The 23,732-nt window shown below is 41.1% G+C and overlaps 1 protein-coding gene across 6 annotated transcripts in view; it reads left to right on the plus strand.

The window, feature by feature from the left end:
- LOC120951429 (uncharacterized) overlaps positions 1 to 23,732 on the plus strand; it is a 34,697-nt gene continuing 10,965 nt past the window's right edge. Inside the window, exons 1-3 of one of the 6 annotated variants that reach the window (XM_040370137.2) lie at positions 1 to 87; positions 282 to 671; positions 22,328 to 22,430. In XM_040370137.2, the coding sequence (XP_040226071.2) occupies positions 22,332 to 22,430 (99 nt within the window). In that variant the 5' untranslated portion in view covers positions 1 to 87; positions 282 to 671; positions 22,328 to 22,331. Of the gene's footprint in view, positions 232 to 281; positions 672 to 20,956; positions 21,116 to 22,327; positions 22,431 to 23,732 lie in introns of those variants that run through there. The other 5 variants (XM_040370138.2, XM_040370139.2, XM_049605164.1 and 2 more) reach the window with 5 other exon arrangements.

Here is a 23,732-nt window from a genome sequence, read left to right on the forward strand (position 1 = left end):
ACGATTCGCTGGAAGGACGTCGTGGAAATAACACTTGTTGAACCTTGGGAGGGAGTTCCTGGCTCGCCGCTAGACCGTTTCGTATCGGTGAGTTGACGGTGGTGGCTCATTCTAACGGTGCGATTTTCAAAAAACGGTCCCACACGGCCACGTGAACGGAAGCAACAGAGTTTACTCCAAACCCTATACAGTGCACCTTGTTAGTGGTCTAGTAGAGCAACTATCGAAAACGTGTGTGAATTTACTATCTTTGTTTGATAATTTGTTTGTTTGTTTTCCAGTGATTAGAAGCACGAGAACGTTTGTTTTACAATTAGAGCAACGTTTCATTGCTAGTGCATACCTGTTCGACCTGCTGCATCAGATACATTCCCGTCTGTTCGTTCCGGGTTGGCCGTTTGCACATTCCGACGGTGTAAAATCCGAAACCTCTCTTACATTACTTTGGTTTTCTTTTTGTGCAGACCACGTGAGTGCATTGCTGAAGCATTGTTTCGTACCAAGGAAGTTACTGTTTCCGTACGTTCTGTTGTGTGAAACTCAGTTTTGAAAGACTTATGGTGTTTGAAAAGTGAACAGAAAACTTGTGAAATTCCGGAAGTTTGACGTCCAGTGTGTCTCAACGCAGCCGTAGTCGAACGTTTTTGGTGAATCTCAGTGACATTGCAAACGTAAGTATTTTTTAGGATAGATACAGAAAGAGAGACAGAGAGAGAGAGAAAGTTTAAAGATTATTATAAATGGAATGGTCGAAAAACGATATTAAATGGGCTAGGGAAGACACGCATAAACTCAGAATTCGTCTCATATTTCAACGCTTCCGTGTGCTTGGTACATAAACCTGGGAATAATTTTTTTCATGTTTTGTGATTTTTATTAGGAACACTGTCCCAGTTCTTTGCATTGTATAGTTTAACTAAATGTTTTACTTCAAAAGCGTTCGAATTTGGTATATCAAGAAGAAAATTATATTTTTATTATATTTATACTATTATTCTTTTTTAAACGACTTTGTTCAGTGTGTATGAAAGAAAAAGTACATTATCTTTTTGAATTGTTAAAATACTTGTGGCTAATAAATTGAACATTAATTGAAAATATTGCAAGTTCTCATTTGGCTAGTTGTACAGTTGATAATGATTATGCAGAGCTTAATTGATAAAGCAATTATTTTTTTTTTTTAACTTTTTATTAGTTCCCATCCACTAATCTTCGTATAAGTTCAAATTTATATCCAACTTTTTAAGGAAAATGAAAATGGTGCAGAAGGCACAAATTCCAATGTAAAATACGACATAAAGCCCCACAACAAAATTTTAGTTAAGAAAATTAAATAAGTATTAATATACAAGCAAGTTTATTCTCAAGAGCATGTTTTAGAATAGGAAATTCAGTGAGTATTAACAAAAGTCAGAAAAAATCAATGTGTTGTTTCCGTTATGAAATTACTTTACCGTTTTGTTAAAAGAGCTCCAAAATCTCCTCCCCAAAAATAGATTAATTTGAAGGTTCATTCAAACCCAACCAAAAACCTTATCTCATAATTTCCATTCTAACTTTGTTGGAATGTTGTTGAATTCAAAAATATTCAAAATCTTCTCATCTCTGGCTTCCGCTCATGGGGAGCGCAGCCTTTGAATTGAATTCTTAGCTTACGAAACAACGGTACCAAAAGTCAAAACTCTCCGTTTAAACTTCAAACCGACTTTGAAAAGCTTTATTTCACACTCAAACACACCAAACCCGAACAAGTGGTTAGAAATTTCCCCATCCTTCTTCGTTCCGTCGGATGAATTTGTACTGTAAAAGCGAAAACTTTTAGTTCATACATACTTGGAGAAATTTTACCAAAAAGCAATGTTAAATAGGGAGAATGAGAAGAAGAAAAACAACACAAAAAGCAAACCCATCGGAAAGCCTGATCGGGTGCATATTTACATTCTTTTGGGCAAATATTTTTTCCACTAACCAAACTCACTCGGCCCTTCGGTAAATTGGTGCCTAGCTAATAAAACATTCCAATCGTAACCAGCAATTCGGTGCTTTCTGGATGGCCGAAGCGTGAATCCAGCCAGTGGCGATTCCTGCTTTTTTTTTATTCACTATGCCTCATCGGAATGTTCGACCTGTAAAACAATAAAAGCGTGTGCCTCGTGCCGGAGGTCGGACGGATTTTACGGCAAAGTATGCCACAAATTAATGCCACTTAAATGTGAGCTCTCCTCCGGTCACGCGGGCAAAGTCGATACAGGCAAGTGTGATAGAAAGTGTGACGTAAAACCACCGAGGAATGTATATGTGCGAGTGCAGGGTAGCTAATTTTGGGAAACTTTTTCCCGCGTGTTTCGACATGAAATAATGGTGAGAAAAATTAAAAAAAAAGCTCCCTTGCACGAAAAACCCCGTAGCGTGGGGACAACCTGAAGGGGCTTTTCTTATTCGATAGGGAAATTTGGAAACATTTTTTTGGGTGTTCAAACGGTTTCCCCCTAAAAATCTTGACCACCCAAAACTGGGAAGCAGTGGAAAGTATGCGTGAGAATAGTTTTACGTCAAAGCACTGCCGCGGAGTGAAAGATCGCTTTCGGTGAAAAGACCGTCCCGTCCGGCACGTCCGGCATGTGAGGCATCTTAGACACGGTGGGGTTGTGTGTCCGAAATAGCTCCGAGCAACCCTCCAGCAGTGGTAACGTGGTTGGCACGTTGAGATACTTCGCAGATAGCAGATTTCGAAAGCTCACATACTGCCCGGTCACGGTCTCCCGGTGGCATTTCCCGGTGCTGCGGCAGGTCGGGCAGGTGCGTCCGGTTGGAATTTGATTTGCTCAAGCCGGCAGCTCCCTTCGGAGCTTCTATCGACCTGTGTGTTTAGTTAAGGTCGGAACGTGCACGAACCCCAAACGCTGAACGGCGTCCCAAATGAAGCCGTGAGCCGTGTGGCAGGTCCACCGATTGACCCTGTGAGCGTTGACCGTGTGCTGCCGGCGGTGTTGTCAACCGCAAACGTGCGGTAATCAGGCTACAAAATATGGATTTTTTTTACTTGGGGAGGATTTTTTTTGAAAAAGGAATATTTTGGCGATAAATTAATTTACGATACCGGCAATTACTGGTGTTACCTTGTCGGGATTTTTTCTTCACAACGAGCGCAAAACATTATCACCCGCGCGTGCGGAAAGTGTGATGATTTTTTTTTAAATTTCATGTAGTCCTGTCCATGTTGAGAATGTATTTTTAATGCGTTTTAAATTTTTCGTTCATTTTGCCTCATAAACTCGAACGGCGGGATCGATGGGTTTTGGGTTAAGTGGTGAACACGTCTGACAAAATTCTCTGAGAACTTTTGCTATCGACAGTGAACACTTTCATTGGCTTGAGTCGTAATTTACAATTGTCATTAATAATCTTAATCAGTATTAATTATAATTCGTAGCTGAAGTATTCACTTCTAATTTATCAGTCACGAAGTCAATTCGAATATCCAAAGTATGTTGTGATCTTGAGACTATTTGAGCTACATTCTTGCCAATTACGACTTATATTCGAATCAATAATCTAACACATATTATACGAATAATATGCAATCAATAAGACGTATCAGAACAACTATGTTGTGCGTGGTTCAAACTGAAATTTCTTGTTACTAAGCTTATTTTTAATACGTTTGTTTTTATGTATATCTTGAGTCCTTCGAATATAGGGAAAGTATGTGAAAATTACTTGAAAATACGACAATATTACTTTTGCGCAAAAAAATAAAAAATATCATTTAATCTATTTAATGTACTAGCTTTGAAAACCCAGAAATTTATATTTGCAATAAAACATATTGATGCGATCAACTAGGCCATTCTTATGCGTAATATAAAAAAGGTTATGGAAGTTGAGAGAAACTCGTTTAGAGCAGCCGTCTGAACAGCGTGAGCGACTTAAATCCTGGGTTTCGGTAGGGTAGCCATGTTTTACGTTTTAAGCCGGTCTCGTAGTACAGTCGTCAACTTGTACGACTTAACAACATGCCCGTCATGGGTTCAATCCCCAAATAGACCGCGCCGCCATACGTAGGACTGACTATCCTGCTATGGGGCGAATCAATTAGTCACTGAAAGCCAAGCCCACAAGTGGGTACAGGCAGGCCTTGACCGACATCGGTTGTTGAGCCAAAGAAGAAGAAGAAGAAGAAGAAGCCATGTTTTACGCAAGTAACTAAACGACCCAGTCTCTAAAGTCCTTTTAGACCATCCACAAGGATCAAAGTGAGGAGATAAGCCCAAATTAAGAAGGCGAGTTGCCGTGAAGCTTTATCGGACACTCCTGCCTTAGGCTTAAGACCGAGAATAAGATAACAATTGTTGCGGCGTAGGGATAACAAAATGAATAATTATTTAAAATACTCATGCTAAACGTTTCATTTCACGAAAGGTTGTCGCAAACTGAAATATTTTATTTCACAAATACACAGGTTGACAAGTCATGGAGGAATCACTTTTTTTTGTAAACGATTTCCTGGATTGATAAGGATCTCATACGTACGAGAGATAGTTTTATGTTATTTTATTTATTTTTCCACCAATCAATTCCATTATTGTTCATTCTACAACTTGGTTGGATCATCTAAAACTGACTTTCAAAGGGAAACCTTACGAGGAAGAAAATCTTTTGAGCCTTTTCTTTGTTTATCTTGCTCCTTCCTTTTCCCCAATGCTAAACGATTAAAGATACATACTTTTGCATCAAGCTATCAAAAACAACAACACCAACACCATCCTCCTCTCAACTGTGACATCTTCCGCAGGAAGTATCCGCCCTAATACCACCACGGTGTCGTTCAGTACGCAACTTGCATCCCGATTGAGTCTGTTCGAGATTTATTTATAAATTGGCGCCCCTGCGCGTTAGCCGGCCTACGGCCTGACTGAAGCATAAAACTTCACCACACCAAACCGGTAGCCCACATTGGTGTCCACCATTCCCGTTGGCTTCCGTGCTGGACTGACGCAAATGCCCGCTCTGGCCGGCCTGCGTTCGGCTCGATTAGTCTCGATGGGGGTGAAAGTTTCGAGCGGAGAGATGATTATGAAAATCGATTTCAATATCCTCTACCTTGGCGCCCTGCGGGAAGGACTTAAATTTGGGGACCCCTCCCCCACTTCCCTGAGGCCTGCCATAAATCAACGCTTTTGATTGATTTCCTGGCTGGCACTAATTCCGCGAGGGAAAGAAAAGAAAGTGTGTAAAATATGCAAAGTACTACCTTCACGGTGTCGATCGTTTCCGCTCGAGCGCGCCTTGAAAATTATCGAATATTTTTGCCAATAAACTCGCTACACGCGGAAAGATAGTGGTGGCAGATAGTTTCGAGCCAGCGATAAAGTTTAATGAATCGGCTCCGCCGGGCAGTTTAATCGTCGGTGTCACAATCAGCACACCAAAGCTTTGGATACTTCCGAACACAGGGGGTACCTTTCTCCGGGATGTTGGGCTGTCTCGATGGATGCAAATCGCTCTACTCGGGGCACCGGATAGGTAATGGTTTCGCGGAAGCTCGCTACAGCGTTACGGCAGCCGCACGGCTTCATCCCAACAGCAGTGTAAACAAGTTTGCTGCCGTAAGCTGGTCGGCAATTCAATTTCCCGCCCCTGTCCCGTATTGCTAAAGTGCCCTGCCCTGCTGGGGAGTGGAGTGTGGGGTCTGAAAATGTGACACTTACCCTAAAATGGTTCGTTAGCGAATTTGCGTCGCCGCCAGCAGACTGTTAAAGAGTTAAACCGATGGCCGTGCAGGTGTCCGTGCACACGCACAAGTACGGTTGGTAAATTTTTGGGGTAATGGATCGCTTTTTCGGTGAACCGTGTGAAAAGGTCACCAAGAAAATGGTCCATTTGCATAGGTAAAGGCGTATAATCGGGTTTTCGTTGGTTTGTTTCGTTTTTTCCTTTTCTGTTTCATCGAAGACCATCCAATCGGGAGTTTCTAATCGGTCAATCGGTTGGATGAAGCAGTGGGCAGCTTCTGCTCACCCGTTTCTCGTTGACGCTTCGATTAACGTCCTACGTCTTTGGCTGCAACGGAAGGCTTTCGCGCGTTTGAAGTGGATATTTTAAGATCAATCGATGATGCGCTCGAACGTTAATAGATTCTTAAGTATTTCGTAGAAAGCGTTTAACGGGGAAACATGAATGATTCACATTGCTATCGATATGAATTCGATATTTGATGGGTGTATAGTTTTTTTTTTATTAAATTATCAAACTATTTACCTTTCATGAGCAACATAATTTGAAGTTTGAATGCTTCATTTATTCAATACATTTGATCAGTTAATTTATTCCATCATTTCTCTTTGGGTATTTGGAGTCTTATTTCTTTCGGATATATTTAATTCGCGAATGCTCTTCGTTTCTACAGGTATTTCATTAATGGTTTGAACTTAGATTGAGATACGACCTTAAATAAATAAATCGTACGCATACTAAATGCTGGAGTAGCCTCCATCCTACCCAAAAAGAAGACTGAGCAGCTTAGCTACCTACAAACAAACGGTACTGACTGCAGACAAAACCAACCCTAATCTGAATGCCATGAAAGCAACGTTTCAATAAGATCAAAAACGATAAAATAAAGGGTTCTGCAGCATGTCTCTTTACGCTGGCATATTTCTCCTTGTCGCTGAACTCATAACCTTGGCGGAATAGTAGCCTTCGTGAATTACTAGGAGAAAATGAATGCAAAAGCGAAAACAACTATGCAACTGTGAGAAGCAAAAAAAAGCAAGTTAAAAAGGGGTTTAATTCTCACGGACATTGTGGATGCACCTTTCGTAGCCCCCGTGACAGGGAAAGAATCAGAACATTATTAAAAAGCATCTGCACTTCGTATAGCACCGTAAAGTTAGCATGCACTGCTCGTAGAACAGGGGAATGAATATTTTCCCATTTAGTTGCAGGAAAACTTTACTGGAATATGAACTCAACAGTCGCATAAAGTCTACACTTGGAAGAGGGAAAATTGCATTCCACAAGTATGCTACATCTTTGAAATGAATAGTTGGACACTTGCCGAAATCGTCACCGACGATTAATCTAGGGCTTTTTTTCCGATGAATATTGATTTATAAAAGCACATTAAACTATAAGAGACATGAAAAATGTTTAATACTCAAACAAAAATTGGTTGAAAAAAAAGATAAGCTATTACAGTTTTTGAGACCATCTAATGGAGGCGCATGGCTTGGATTAATAGACCTCGATGGAGAAGCCTAGTGTTTCGTAGATTTGCTATAATTTTCGATTATCACGAGCAGGGTTGTGAAATTGGGCTGTATTGAGATTATATATTACATTATTTTTGCATATTTTATTACTGTACTGTTTACTGTACATCAGAAAAATAATTTATGATTAGTATGATTATTTCTGTTTGGCTCTTCACATAAAGGTTCACATGATGGTGCACTATTTGCATACCTTCAGGCGTATACATTGTTGGATTTTATATTAATTCATTTTTCAGTATTTTCATGCATCGTTTATGTCAGGTTTATATGTTGCAAATTAATTTATATTCTTTCATATACCTTTTTTTAATATCCCATTAGAGTGCATTAAGAATCTTATTATTTTCTTATCTCTACATACATGTCCATTCACTTCCATACAGGGCTTCGTCTTTTACAAAATAAAATCCCCATTCACTTGTGAACTACAGCAACATTGGGTGGTAAACTAGACTTACAGCAACAAGTGACCGTTACCGGACTGTTAAGCAACGGTGTGTTTTGCCCTGGATGTCTTGCGCGCCGTAACGAATTTAACATTAATCCGATATTGTCAAATGCAAACGAGGTACCCGTGGCCAGTAACACAGATACCATTAGTATGCGAATTTCTCTTCCCTCATAACAATTTCTGTTTAAATTTCCTGCATCTTACTCTCCCTTCATTCGCTAGTACGCTGATTTTCAACCATTTTCTATTCTTTTCATTCGCAATACTCACCCACCCCAAAACGAACCTGGCAGATAATCGCGCAAAGTAGATCGGCATCTCCGATTGTGCCATTTAATTCGCTTCTCGTTCAGCCGACGGAAAATTGCCCCTGCCGCTGCAAATGGACGAAGGACAGGCAAAGTGGCCATCACTACCGCGGCACCGTGGCTGCGGTTGCTGCTTGTGTGGCTAACCGAGGCAGGTGGTTTTTGTTTCTTTTCGGGAGGTGTAATTGAATTATGGTTTAACAGTCAGTTACTGCTTGCGGTCGGGAGTAACTTCAAACGAGACGTTCGTTGTGCGATTCAAAAATTCGTAGAAATTTAAGATCACACAAAAACAGATCGCACAAAAACAACAGCTTGCAGCCAAAGTGGTTGGAATATTGTTGAAGCAGCAACAGCAGTTCGGGCTTGCTTAAAGCATTTCCCGACTTTCCACTTTCCAGCAGAGTCGAGGTGAGTGGGGATTAAAATAGAACTTTTGCGTAAGTCACAGCGGTATAAGCTGCTTCCCGGCTGTCCGGAACCCGCCCGGCGAGCAGTAGATTAATCAAATTTTCCGGTTCACCTTCACACCGACGAGCCACCGACTTCTTGGCGCACGGTTGACCGTTCCAAACAGTCAAGAAGTCGCCCTGACCGGGTCGGGGAGCGTGAGCAAAATCGCACGTCCACTGTGCTAGGTGCTTGCTTCGTGCCGAAACGACCAGATAAAGTTGTTATTATTATTTATCTCCTGTGTGTGTGTGCCTTATTTCCGGCGCTTCGCACAGCCTCGACCAGTACGGGCACCATCTTCCAAGTATCGTGCTAAGCTCAAGATTACGACAGAACAGCTCGTCTGACCATTGGACGGTGAAGCCGATGATAAAATGCGGCTCACGGCTGTGAGCGACCGCCCAGCCCCAGGATCGCATTCCGGTACCGGTTGTCTGCTCAAGATGAGTAGTTTTCTGCGTCGTCGCTTCCTCAGCCGTCCGATGGGAGGCCTTTTCGAGAAAAGGGCATTTAACCCGAGAAAAATCCCACCTAACTAAGCTTTATTAACCTTACCACTTTGTATCGTTTTGAAATGCGTCTTTTCTCCATCATTGACCTCTTCGCTGACGTACCGATAGGACGAGAAGGATTGTTTCACACCGTACCCCTTGTAACAGCTCTAGAAGGATTGCTCCCCCCACACACACACCTACAAAGACTCTTGCCAACACAACTGTTGCACACGATTTGCCCTGCAGATCCAATAAGCTCATTCACTGGAACTCTCTACTAGCTAGGGAAGTTTTTGCTCGATCTTTCCGTACCGTTGCTTACCAAGCAATGAAGAAAGCGAGTGCATCTTCGGCAGGAAAGACGAAGACGCTGCATCGTGAATGGAACGAACAGCCAGACATCCTGCAGGATATTTCCACAGCCCAGGACGGTTCTGCATGGTTCCGTGAATTGCTTTCAGGACGTCTTTGTTTTGCTGTATTTTTACACAATTCTATATTTTTATCACCGCCCGGAGACTTCATTTTCAAAGCGGCAGCAGGTTGGCGTGTTCACACGCTGATGGTGTTCGCGTTTGTTCTAGTGTTTTGATTTTTAAACATTTATGTTATCCTGTTACGCTGCAGGTTCGGCCCGGCGGGAGGTTATTGAGTCGGATGTGCCGTTCCGGCGTGCAACCGGTTTCACCGGCTGTCTATTCTCTCGGCGGGGAAGCAAAATTGATTGAATTGTAATATTTTGTAAACTTTCGCACGTGCATTAGGCGGGATGGGATGGGCTGGTACGGGTAACAGACAAAGCACGTGTTGGAGTTGTGGCAGGAGTTGTCATATCAAGGAGGTGTTTTTCAACACATTTTTCCATCCTTAGTACATTATGTTCTTGTTTCACTGTTTATTGCTCCGTGGCAAAGTTTTAACAGTTATTGTTCCTTTATTGGTTACATGTTTTATGATGTGTAAACGAAAAAGTTTATGAAACTTTAATCAACAATCTGGGAATTTGAAACTGTGTTAAAAAAGAACCGTAAGCTGTAAGAAAATGAATAAGATTTAAATGTAACTAAACATATGATAGGCTTATTCTACATCAAACAAAATACCGTAAGTACTGTATAAAGTACTACAAATTAAAATGTTTTAAAACAATGTACGGTGTTTGTTGAAATATTCATCTGAAAATTACCCAATTCTTTTTCAGATTTGCTACTCAATGTTTAGAACCAGCAAACGTATAATCAGTACCTTAAAGCTGATGCAACTCCCGCTCAATCCTGTCGTCAATAAATGCCGTTCGGCTTAAAGCACGTTTCAACTCCCCCAGCGTTGACCGTGAAGCTTCATGGCTGAGCTAAGTAATTAAACGGAGAGGCTAGAGCAGTGGATATGATGCACCTGGTCTGTAATGTACGCATCCAACTGAAATGAAAAATGCAGGAGTTAAAGTGAATGCGGGATTGTTAGATTAAATGCGAACAAAAAGAGCATCCTGATAGGATATTGTAGATAAACATTGCATTTTCTTTTACATGGGTGGTACCCTTACATTAAAGGATGTGTGTAGTGGTAAGGGAAAATGAAGGTACATTTCAATTGCATCCATTCCCTTGTGCATTCGTGGAATATTTTATATCATTACGCAAGGGATTAGTTCGCAAGCTCGTGGACAGTATTTGGCTTACTTCGAGCGCGAGTGAAACATTTTGTAATGAAAAGGTTAAGAATATATAATGAGGTAATAACTAGAATTGACTTCCCAACATTTATAAAGGTTTGAAACCGTCTTATTGTTCATAATGTTAAAGTAGTTAGCTTCATTCTTCAGAACGTATAAATGTCATCTGAACACTCGCTCTAATCCTCCTAATGCTTTTCTTTCTCATTTCTAATGATTCCGTCAAGTTGCGGTCTGTCGCCTTCGATGGTGTGTGCCACACATGCATGAATGAATCCAGCTTCCCATTCCAGTAGCGCCTTCCTAGCATTCGCTATTAGAAGTAAGCACCCCCGGTACTAATGGTGACACACTTTTGTCTGAAACATGCTCCCTTTTGTGCTAAAAACCATTCAATCAATATCGCCCCAACTGACTGCTCAGCGGGACGATGACGTGCTTGAGCGGCAAGGAATTATACATAATTATGTGACTTCAACCTCAGACTGGCTGCTTCTCCCTTTTTGCCCCTGCTTGCTACCCTTAGAAAACCATTCCCTAAGCAAATCGCTTCATTGTGTGCGTGCGTGTTTTGTTTGGACGTTCAGCAACAGCCGCCGTGTTGAGTGCTTTCACTTTCCCGAAAGGTTTGCGCATAGATTAGACGGGTTCGAGGTAATGCCACATATAATAAGCAAAACTTGGTGGCTTCGGCTCAGGCAGTTAAATTCGTTGCTTGCCAACACGTACCGCTCCAGTCGGTGAGTCTGATAAGTATGTGTGTAAAGCCGTGACAATTCGCGAATACAACTCGTGCAGCGTATGGGAAGCGCGTGTGGGAAGTAAAGTTTGGCGCTAGACAGATCGTTACTGCTGCTTCTGTCTTACGGCTGAATGGGCACGTTTTGTAAGGAGGCAGTGAGGCATCATATACGTTGTTAAATTGGTAGTAATAAGGCCATTGTCCATTATTTGCATGCGGACAAAATAATGAAAGCCTTGCAAGAGGATTACATCGCGAAATGTCGTTTCCAGGCAGTAAATTGGGCGGCCCCTTGTGGAAAGGTTTGAGAATGCAAATCACCCACCATGAGTGGGACTTTGGAATTTTCCGTTTTGTCCAAGCTCTCAATTAGTGCTAAGTAAGAGAGGTCGTCCGGACATCGGCCGTTCGGCAAACCAATTATAATTTAAGGCTCCACCACGAGCCAACTCAACGCAATCAAACCCGATTAGGCGGTCAAGGAAAAGGCTTTTCTTCTGAAACACACAACTGTGCACAGACTTTCGCCCGTACAACTTTCTCGTGCAACAAAGAGCTGTACCTTCACCACAGAAATATGACAGTAAGTGCTAGAAGATTCTATACCGCTGTCACATTCCAACAAGTTGCCGCTTACGCAAACCGAAAACACATCCCGTTCCTCCCTCGTAAGCTCGTAACCGAAGGCAAAATTAACATCCGGGATGCGGTTTAGCGTTCCGAATCGTTTTGTCTGTCTCCGGTCGATTGAGATTGTGGCGGCAAAGGCACACTTCCCGCAGGGAAAATCTCATCCCAACCACTTTACCGATCAGGGGGAGATAAACTTGAGCTCCCGCCCACTTGTACGGCCACCTCTCGGTCGCTGCGATGTGAATTGGACCGTTCCGGCTCGTTCATGCACGCTAAACTGTGCTTAATTCTTTTGCAACGATTTTCATCAATTCCAGGAACGCGATACAGCTGGATGGTGTAAATAAATCAGCTTTCTGGAGATTGGGTTTGTTGTCCTATTCTTTGCATTTCTCATTGGCTCTCCTTTTTATTTACTGCAAATGCGAGGGAAGTTTTCGGATTTATTGGAAATACCGCGTCCAACATCTCTGTTTGCTGTTTGCGTTCCGCTTTTCGGCCACGGTATTATTTAATAATCGGCCAGACGATGGTGGTTTAGGTGGTGTGAATGTAACGAGGAGTGGACGTTAGCAGCGTTAAATTCGTCGAATGTCGAAAACTTATATATTTATTTATTTCTAAGCTACTCTCCAAATGCCAATTGTTGGTGTATAAATAAACAGGTTTGTGCATGCCAATAATTTGTTTCCCCAAAGTATCTATAAAGATAGACGATAAATAGATAGACCAAATAGATCTAAACAAACGAACAAAACGAAAATCTTTATTCTCGCTTTTTCATAATTATAACGTATTCAAGGAATGTGAGAGTCGTTGGATTTTCGTAGGATTACTTCACAACGCATTTCGCACCTCAATTGAACTTATGTTTGGAATACGAGATTAAACTGATCAATACTTTATTAACAGGCAATTTTATTTTATTTTGAAATTTTTTTAAAGAATTCAATAGCGTGAATTGCCTATTTTTATATGATTTCGTTGAAATGGATAAAATTAGCATTAGTATTAATTTATATCGTCTAGATTGCACGATTTGTATGTGCATGAACTGTAAAAATAAACAGAACAGAGATAGCATAACACGCCAAATAACGAGCTTGTATTCAGCATAGACTTTTACATTAGCTTCCTATCATTTTAATTCAATTATAAATATAGTTATAAACTGATTTTACTGTGAGAAAAAGGTAAATCTACCAACGATAGTAACAACACATGGATTACATAGCAATAAAATGATTTACAGTCGAACTATTGTTACTGTATCGAACGAAATTGAACATTTTTAATCTGTCTACAGTAACTGTTTGCGTTACTGTTTGCATTAAGACATGTGTGCGAGGATTTAAAAAACAAATCTAAATACCCTAATCCAGAGATAAAACCAGACAATCCGATCCGTTAGTCTTTCCGAAACCACTTACTACGCCACGCAACCCACACTCTCGCTTGCAGGCTGATAAGCAGGTCCGTATCCTCCACTGGCGCTGTCTGGGCTCCTCCGTGGGCGATTATGATTTATCGAGCAGTATTCACTCGCGGTGCTATTTTCGGCAAAGTTCCGTTAACGCCTTAATGACCAACTGTCAACCACGCGGCAAAGTGCGCACGATTGCCTATGATCTAATTAATAAAAACCACCGATAACGCGGTTGTAATGCTTGTGTGGGAGCGCATGTGTCTGTGAAGGGAAATTGCCCTCGATTGTCACGTGAATTGTTTTTGTTTGGTTTATTTTCTATTCCACGGGCACATGCATGTCGAACGCGTTCCATAACGATGACATAAACGCTTATCGAGCGTGTTTTGCTGAGCGCGGACGCGGAGTTATCTGGTACGCCACGCGTGATATTGCCCCGAAAGATCGTAAACGCACTATCGTACGAGTTTTGGGAAACCATCTAAACCGGCCATCTGTGGGTGAACGCTGTGGTTGAACGCTCTCTCGAGCTAAAAGCACTTAGGGAATGGGCAGCAGAGGGGAAATGCATTACACAGAACCGACACATTGATTATTAAATAAGTGCGTTAACAATAATGTACATGAGCACACACACCTAGACATCAAAGAGACAAAGTTACTTTCAATTTTTCTTATCCATAGTTGGTTTAACTTTCGTATCTCAAGCACCACTTCAGTAGCTCTCAAAAGTCATTTCCTATCTTTTGAAAATAAAACTTACCGAAACAATATTTGGTAATGAATTCATTAACACATCCTTTACTATCAACCAGTCAAGTGCAAAGCATAATCAGGCGAGGAAACCGAGCAAGTGAATAAAACGACCTCTCAAACTTCTGGCCAAATGTTCATATTCTTTAATGCGTTGATATTACCCCCTTGTTCCCTACCATCTATCAAAACGAGGGACACCCACCAACCGGTAACGGCTACAAAGTCAAGTCTCATTTACCCCCTCAAAAAATGGAAAAAAGGGTAACGGATGGTTTTCCTGATCCCAGCGCTCATCAGCGCCATTACGCCAACCATCATCAAAGAGATTAAAACTGATTAATTTCATTTACAGCCAACTGTCAACAAGCTCTTAGCAGTTTGGGCAAACGAAAAGTCGCTTCCTCCTTCCCGTTTCCACCCTTAGAAAAGGTAAACAACTTTGCCGATTCCTGTGGGAAACGAACAGGCCGAGCATGCCACCCGCTTGGGGCTGCCTTTTTGGCACGCAACCCCGCGCTCTGCCCGTGCGCATTTGGTGTACCGCGTATACGGTGCGGAATCGCTTTGGAAACCGATTCGATTGTTGCCAATTGTTTCCTCCTTTTCCTTCCGTTGCTGGAGCATGTTTACTAATTGTCTGCAAACAGGCGAAATGCGCATTCGAATTTTTACCGCCCGCTGGATTTATTGAGTTTTGCCATTTTTCCTCGAATATCGTCGCCGCGTGTAATCCGAATTGTCAACGTTCGCGAAATGTTCACTGGGTCGAAAAATCGGCACAGCATAAGCATTTGAGTGTAAGTGAACATCTTTTGCTTCTTTTTTTTTTCTTCTTCGAACGAACAGAATATGGCGAAGCATCGAATGATTCGTGCTCATTAAATGCTTATAAATACAGATTTAGTTTTCATTCGATCATACTTTTTCCTCCTGACTGGGAACGATAGCAACCACTTTTTTCTCGCAGCAAATTTGGCTCCCAACCATGAAGCGATGCTTGTTACGAAGCAGATAGCTTTATTAGCAAGAATTACCCTGATCCATGCATTTTTAAAGCTTCTCACGTGGAACAGCTCCAAGAATTAGATTGCCCATTCGGCGGGGAACATTCCGCTTGTAGGACTCTGACTCTGGCTGCAAAGGAATTTCCCCGTGGTATTTGAGGCTGCGGGATGAGCAGAAATAATACCACGCTAGGAACACATTCAACTGCCCGCATTCTTCACTGGACTGTGCGTGGAATCATTCCTTTCGCAATGATTGTTTGTAATTGAATTGCGTCAAGCGCGAGCTTCACGCAACCGTTGGTCTTCCACCAAAGCTCCGATACCGTCTCCTTCAACCGGCTCGAGTTCGAGATGGAGATTGCTGCGTTCTAGTGCCCGTACGTTGAATTGGTTGTGCCTTTGGCGTACCATTGCTTTGCATTGAAATGGCTGGCTGTAATTGGTTTTACGATTTATTGGATCGAAGAGCTGAGATGAGTACCGCGAGAAGTAGGTACAATCGTAGGTAAGAGTGTTTATAGATAGTATAATGAAGCTTAACAATGAAATTTTTCTTAAAATGTACACCTTATCATATAGAAAGCAGTAGTGGAATATTTTGTGGAATCATATTAGTCAAATTTCACCAAAAAGTATTGCATTATACAAAGACAAACAAAAGCTGTTTTTTTTTAATTATTAAAAAACAGTAAGAGATGGTAAAAGGATGTAATTCCTTTTTTTTTAAATAAAGCTAACAAATGTGTGAACAAAATTTGCTAAATATTTTACTCTCTAAAATGTCTGTATATTCTTCTTGATATATATCTGCTAGTTAAGCGATTATTTATTTATATATTTTATACTCCAACATTCGTTCCTAAAATGTTCCGACGCACCTGCTCCGTGCTATTTGCAATAAACACTTGTAGGATTTATGTATACCTGTATCGGAGTAAATTCAATTATTTTTTGGGTCATAATCGGTTTCAAAACTTTGTACTTCCACTTCAAATTGACATGGGTTGGCAGTAGAAAATCAATAAATTGTGCACCCGTCTGTGTTTCAATGTACTAAATATGTATCGTAAAAAATGTCTCACCATTTTGCGATACAAATTTAGTCTATTTTCCGTGTTTTCAGTATTTTTTAATCCATCACGACGGTGAATCTTATTTTACTAGTATTTTAAACAATTGTAATCCCTCTCCACCATTACCGAATGATTCATAATCTAATAATTAGAAGCAATTTTTAAACGCAGATTTTATTGTAAATATAACTGAATCCCTGCTGCTCGAACAAGTTAAAGTAATTACACCAAACACCCTACGTAGTAAACCACCGAATCTGATCCTAGTAGCGTTGACTCATTACCACAATCCAAGAATCGCTTTATACACACCAATTAATCCGACCAAATCCGGCCAGATCACCGACGCATTTTTTCGGTACGAAAACAGGGAAGAAAAGGCTTCGCAAATCCTCATTAATTATCAAAAAAGCCGCAGCACTGTTTTTTGGTTAGCTTGATATTTTGCTTATACCTTTGCTTGTAATGAAATTTAATATTTTTACTCAATGTTCAACTTTTGGACTTTTGGGACGGTTACAAGAGATGTAAGCCATTGTTTTCTTGAAACGATTTTAATTTTCACTTCGCAAACGATGTTCAATGTACAAAACATCCTTGATAGAGTATAATTCCTTGTCCCTCGGTCGTATTATATCACCCCCATTGAATATTCATTACCCTGCTAAGCTCCATTTAGTGAAGCTGTACGAATTACCCTGTCTGTAAATGATAGAGCAAAAATCAATAGCACCACAAACGCAGACAGTGGTCGAAAGTAATCCACCAGTGGATTGTCCTGCGGCACGAGACAGCGAAGACACCGGCACAAATTCTTTCGCCCATCCAGCGCGGGCTCACCGATACCGAATGAATTAATCTTTTCCATCTCCGAGACGTCGGAGCAACAGCAACCAGCGTGACGGTTCCGGGCGGAGTCCCGTTCGGCTGTGGGCAGATTCGTGGGAGCCGCATTGTATAAATTATGGCGCTCGGTTGCTGGTAAATGGTAAACCAAACGGTAGTTAATCGTACTTTGAATTCACACCGTCAGCTGGCTGAAGGAATCCGGAGCAGCATGAATTTTTCCACGGCGAGATGATAAAACGATTGTTTATTTAGACCGCGTGCCACTGCGCGCGGGGAGCGGTGGAGGAAGCGAAGGGACCAGCAGCTCAAAGCCTAATTTGTTACGAGTCAAACCGGCCGCAGGGAAAATTAATTTTCCCTCATCTCCCGAAGTAGGTCCTGCTTACCATGGCTTTTACATGCAATCGCCAACGCACAAACAACAGCGTGGTTGTCACCGTTTGTCCATTGTGTAGTTAACGAGCCACAACTATTACATCTCGATGACAGGAAGCGAGCGATATCAACAGGTCGTTTGTTGTTCGGTGGCAAAAAGAGACCAATCAAGAACGAACTACACTGGCTTACACGGATACGTTTTCCATCACCCTTTGCCGAGCTTGCCCTGCACTTCGCTCGTGCATTTTCCCTTTTTGCGAACACAAACTTTGTCCTACTCTCCAGCCTGGGCGAGAATAGCTTCGCGAGCGGTCCCGTTTGCTCGAGAATCACTTTACTCCGCATTGTTTACGATAAGTAACACAATAATCATGACAATTTATTTTTACTTTCCCCTTCCCGCGTACATTGCACTTTCACAGCAGAAAGAGGTTGGCAGGAATCGTTGTTGAGGCAATGTTTGTTTCTGTATTTTTTTTTCCTGATACTATTTTGCAGTCAAAGTTCGCTGGTGTAGTTTTCCCTCGTGTCCATTTACCACGCCGTTACCATACTATGGATGGAAACGATCGTGTTTGCTACCGTGCGGTACTGTTTCTCTTCCGGAAGTGAGCAATTTAGGACTTTTGCAGTGTCGTCGTTGCTCCATTCGTTTGCCCATTTTTGCCTATCTTCAAAGTTTTGCCAGTCTTTTTTACATATGCAGAGGAATTCAGTTGCAAAATTAGAAGATAAAAATGTTGAAAAGTTGTTGTTGTTTTGTAATAACACATGGAAAAGTGTAGGCAGAACAGCGTAATAGAAAATATAATTCATAGTTAGTTCATGGAACTGCTAAGGAACTACTGAATCTAAGAATATAATTGTTAATATCGACTTTAAGTATCAACGTTAACTTTAAGACTAAAATGTTACTTTTGTCTTAATCCTTTTACGAACCTATTACTATCCAACTGATGCAACATGTTTCCCTCGTAGAACACGAAAACTTCCGAAGCGCTACGATTTCTACTATATTTGGCATCATCGATACCCAGAATTGGATTAAAGAAGACTCAAATGGTGATCGATATAGTAGCGAACCGAATTTGTAATTTCAATATCCTAAACATTGCCACCGGAAGCACTATTTCCGTCGCGAAACAATTTCCGACCAATTAAGAGTAAGCGGAATATGGATAAAAGCTTCCATTGTACTTGATTCCTGTGATATTGATTAGCGAAAATGATTTAATAAAGGATGTTAAGGTGAATGAGCAATATGTAAATTATACCAATTCTTTTACAATTGCTCAAAAAATCATGATATAAGGAGTTGCTAGATAATGCACACGAAAAGAAAATGTAAAAATCATCATAATTGCACTGTAACATAAATCTGTTGTTCACTGAGTGCTCAACTCTGAACTGCATTAAGTGTATTGTTTCTGCTTTAAATGCATCTAAACTCAGACTGAATTGTGCTGTGGTATCCTTCAGAAACCACTTGTGAACAATTTTCATCACCGAGTGACCTAAAATACTTTCCAATTCTTCGTAACCGATCCCTGCATTACTTCCAATGTTTAACCTAGAAGAAACTTATCTGGGTCTGTTTAGTTTTTGTTTTGTTTTGTGCACAAAATGGTAGCAACCGATCAACCTACACGCAATGAACTGTTTTTTCTACCACAAAGCGCCTGGCTGAGAATGCCAGTGGAGAAAATAGGTTGTACTTTCCGTTTAAGGATAAGTTTCCAAATTACTTTACCACTTTTCCAAGGAAATCGAATACCGAAGGGCAGTGTAGCACAGATTCACTATTGATCGCGATGGTTCAAGCTACACTGATACAAGGACTATTTTAACGGGGAAATTCACAGTAAGAGAATGGTGTCAGCAAGCTTTTGTAAAAACCGTAAATCCGCATCACGGCGAATGGAGCTGCAAATTGCACCAATGCAACTGTCGTTGAACTTAAATTGTACATTATGGTAGTGTAGGTCAATAAGGCTTTTCTATCGCTCGGCATAATACCACTATCATACGCTAGTCTACTTAGCGTTATGTTGCTGTCGAACAGAACATGAACCCTTAATGCTCATTGATTGCAAATGGAACATAATGCAGGCAATTGCTTCGATATTACAAAAAAATAGCAAAAAAGGGCTTGTGAAATAGCCATCCATCAATAAATCAATTTGCACCTAAAGATCAAAATAGTTTCGACACGAGATAAACACATCTGGTGCAGTGGTGCTGGATCCTCGACCGATCGAACCACCGCTTGGTATTGTATCGCACTTTTTTCAACTACCCTCGCCCCTCAGCATGAGTGCATATAGACTGGACGGCGTGTACGCTTTAGCAATTTACACCTCTGCAGGTCCGTGTTGTCCACCGGATCGATCCATCAATGGGATCAGCAACATGGGTCGTTGGGGGCGACAAAATAATGCCAACCAACGGTGCCAACATTGACGCACAAGGAAACTCATGGCGAACGTACTGGTGGCGATACTACTTTTGGTTAGGTTTTGTTTTTCAATTCCAGTCCCATTTGTTTGCGTAAAGCTGCTTAACATTTTATATTAATTTTCTGTCTAGTGCTTGTGGTGTACTAAAAACTACTAAAAAAAGGTAAACCTTATGTCACGGTGGCCTCCACTAGCTTTCATTGACTGGTTAAAAATAACGCACATTTGTATGGATGCTTTCAATTTTTATTTAAATATAAACCATCTGTTGCGTGAACAATTTTGGGCGAAAATTTGGTGTTTCATTTACTGGCCGGTTGCCGAAACGTTTCTACCTTTTATGATGATATTTTGGTGCACTCATTGAATTCATTGGCAATAGGGATTAAAATGTTAGTAAAATACTATCATAATACTTTACTGTTGGTGATTAAATTCTCTCTTAATAGTCTTGCCGTAAAAATATTTCAAATGAAATGATTTTGAAACTGGTTAAAATTTTTTTTATATTTTTTAATGATAGAATTTAGCTTAAAATACAGAAACACACCGGCCACGAATATAGTGATTAAGTCAAACAACTTCGTTTTGGAACCTGTCGCATTTAGGCAGTAAAAGTTTAGATATTAATTAATCTAAAAATATCCTGTCATAGTCAACCGTAAGGACACAACTTTTAACACCATAAAAAGAGGTGAGAAAGTACCAAAAATACAACACACATCCATTCTTCCCCGCCTCGTCGTTCGAATGGGAGACACCTGTGCTTCGCGCGGCATACGCCGTTCTGTTTTTCTCCTCCCCAGCGGGACACATGATGTTTATAGCTCACGCAAATATTATTCATCGAAAGGCAAGCAAACCTCCATTCCCTCCTCAGCTCAACAGCCTTCCTCAATTATCAGTGAAGGTAGACGGGGGGACATTTCACAAAATGGGGCTATCACCTGGGCACAGTATTTAAAGAAGGTGTTTTCCGCACTGCTGTCGGTTAGTTTGGTTGGCGAGTGGCAACGATGAAGATCCACAGGTAGTGCTAGTGTGTTTTGAAACTTTTAAGGCCTTTGTGTTTTGCTTCTGGTGGCTTAGTGTCAAAGTGTTAGTTTCGTACCAATAAAAAAATATCCCTTAAATAAAGTAAGTGAATAAAAGCAACAAAACGTAAGAGCTAGTGTGACATGCGTGTAAACAAATTTTGGTGTTTTCAAATTGTTTTTCATAATTGTAGCTGTTTGCTTTACCAAAGTGAAATGAATAATGATACAACGGTGGTTCACCTTTTCGGTAGGATTAACATCCACCTTTCCGACGTCTCTTTCGCGGTAAAGGTCAGTTTGAGTTGAAAAATGGTGACATGCAATTTTAATGAAGGCGCCCATCATCATGGCGCTAGAAGCCGTGCGTGTACGTGTGCGTGTGTTGATTGATTGCTTTAGCTTCTGGACACAACTTCCTGAACCGTGCACGCCGTGCCAGAAGGTCTGGTGAGTTTGATCTCACTAGCAGCACACAGGGAATAAAAAGTAATGCCAAAAGCAATATCGATTATAGCACGTTGCGCCTGGTATGGTAACGTTTAAATCACATTAAGCAAATTACGGCCGCTTCCGGGTAGCGCGGATGGAGCACCGTCAACCCGTTATGGCCCAACAATTGTTCTCATGTGAACATGAAAATTGAAATTGTTTGCCTTTCTTTTACACCGGCCGAGGTTGAATTATTAATCGAACAAACATGTACATTTGTGACATGCGTTGTTCTGATGTGTGGGCTTCATGCAAATAGAGTAATATCAATTCATCTGCAAATACAATTTCAAAGCGCCCGATTTAACATTTAATAATCATTTTCAATATTTACCGCTTTTATTCCCGAATAATCTGTAGCAACAGAAAAATGATAATTATTAATTGAAAATTTCCTATTTGCTTTCGTGCCAGAAAGCACTTCTCACCCAAAACGATAATAATAGCATATCAATAACACTCCACCCAACCCAATCAAACGCCAGTATCAAAAGCACGAAAAATATATCCCAATCGAAGGTTGATTATTGTTGACCAGTCGCTTATTAGGTGGCAATCATCATCATCACCATCACCACCACCGTGCGCCCCAAAAAATGGACCTAAGGACAGCGCAAAGGTTTCACTTGTAATTTAACTCCACCGACTATATTTGTACCGTTCGAATACCAAATATTTAATTGAATCTTTTCATTTTTCGGCCATTCAATGAGGGATACCATTTCGGCCAAGGTTTCACCCTTGTCCTCCAATTCACCGCCAGACGATGGGTGGTTGAGCTAATTTTCACACTTTCATTTCATTTGTCCATTTGTATTCGCAGCAAAATGAAGGCAACCCTATGGCTCTGGACGGCGGTGATGGCGTTGCTGTGCGTAAGCCTGCAGGTGTCCGCCCTACCGTACAGTGACAGCCGCGTTGTACAGGTAAGTTTGTCAAAACTGCTGACGACAGTTCAAGTTCAAATTGCAGGATAGGAGGCGATAGAATTTATTTAGGTTCATGAAATACGAAAGAGTAAGATACCTCCTAGTTTTGATGATTGCACCAGTCAATAACATAATCTATAATCTGTAAAAATCTTCGAAATCTCCTGTAAATTAAATTGCAAAATTTAACTTCAAATAATGTATTGACAGCTGTTCTTCAAATTCATTTGAAAATTGAAAAGGTTGTTTGCACTACTTTATCGGGTATTAAAATATGTATTACATGATCCAAATATCCTATCTCAACGTTTAGATTTAAAATATTATTTTTTTGATGTACAAAACGCCTTAAACTTAACGGAAATCAAACGAAGACGATTCAACACTTACTAAGCCTTTCGGACAGGAACGATCAAAACCTCTCTGTCCCGTTGAATCTTCGTCTTGGCGACATCAATCACTCACCATGTTCCATGAAACAATGTTCGTTTTTGCAGTTTAAACTTGTACCATCCATCCGGCAATATTTCCTTTAGCCCCGGGGAGCGAGTTTTCCAGCTGACGGATGTATTTGCTTCTGTAGACTTCCCGTAGTGTATCTGCTGCCTGCTCTCGGGAAATCTGTCACCCAAGCAATCAGTCACAGCAATGTCTGTTGTGTGGTTTCTTTTTATCTTGCTGCCACCGCCCAAGGTGTGAACGGGCGAAAAAGAGTGAAATGACAGTAGTTAATTAGTGAGCCTGTCACACAATGCGGCTGGATGCGGCGGCGCGTACAAAACGGATAGCGACAAAACAACATTTAAACCGATTAGAACTAGCGCACGCCTGTTGCTGAGTGAAGCGACCACTAAAGGATAAAAAAATGGATTTAAATTAATTCACACTCATATGCACAGCTGAATGGTTGTTAGTGTTTTGTCTATTTTTCAACGACCACACACACTCAACCGTTGGTTTACTGAGTAGGAAACGCGCAAATACGTTCCACTGAATGGGTTTTGTTTCTGTCAAAATGCTGGTCCTGCCTCACTCACTTCAGCATGAGTGGTTTCACATCTCTTAGCGATAACCGTTGGCAACCAAGCACAACCGGTGGGCGGAAAAACTGTTCACTTACAGGCACAACGGTTTCTAGTGTATTTGCAAAAACGGGGAGAAATCGTTCCCACTCCCAGCCTGTCATTATTAGCGGTCGATGCATAGCAATCGAGTCCGGGAAAGCCCAATACTACCCTGTAGTATGTTCGACCCACAGTTGTTAATAAACACTTTTTTGAAATATTTACCCACCGCCTG

The sequence above is a fragment of the Anopheles coluzzii genome, chromosome 2, assembly GCF_943734685.1.
Source record: "Anopheles coluzzii chromosome 2, AcolN3, whole genome shotgun sequence".
In the NCBI taxonomy this organism is placed as follows: domain Eukaryota; kingdom Metazoa; phylum Arthropoda; class Insecta; order Diptera; family Culicidae; genus Anopheles; species Anopheles coluzzii.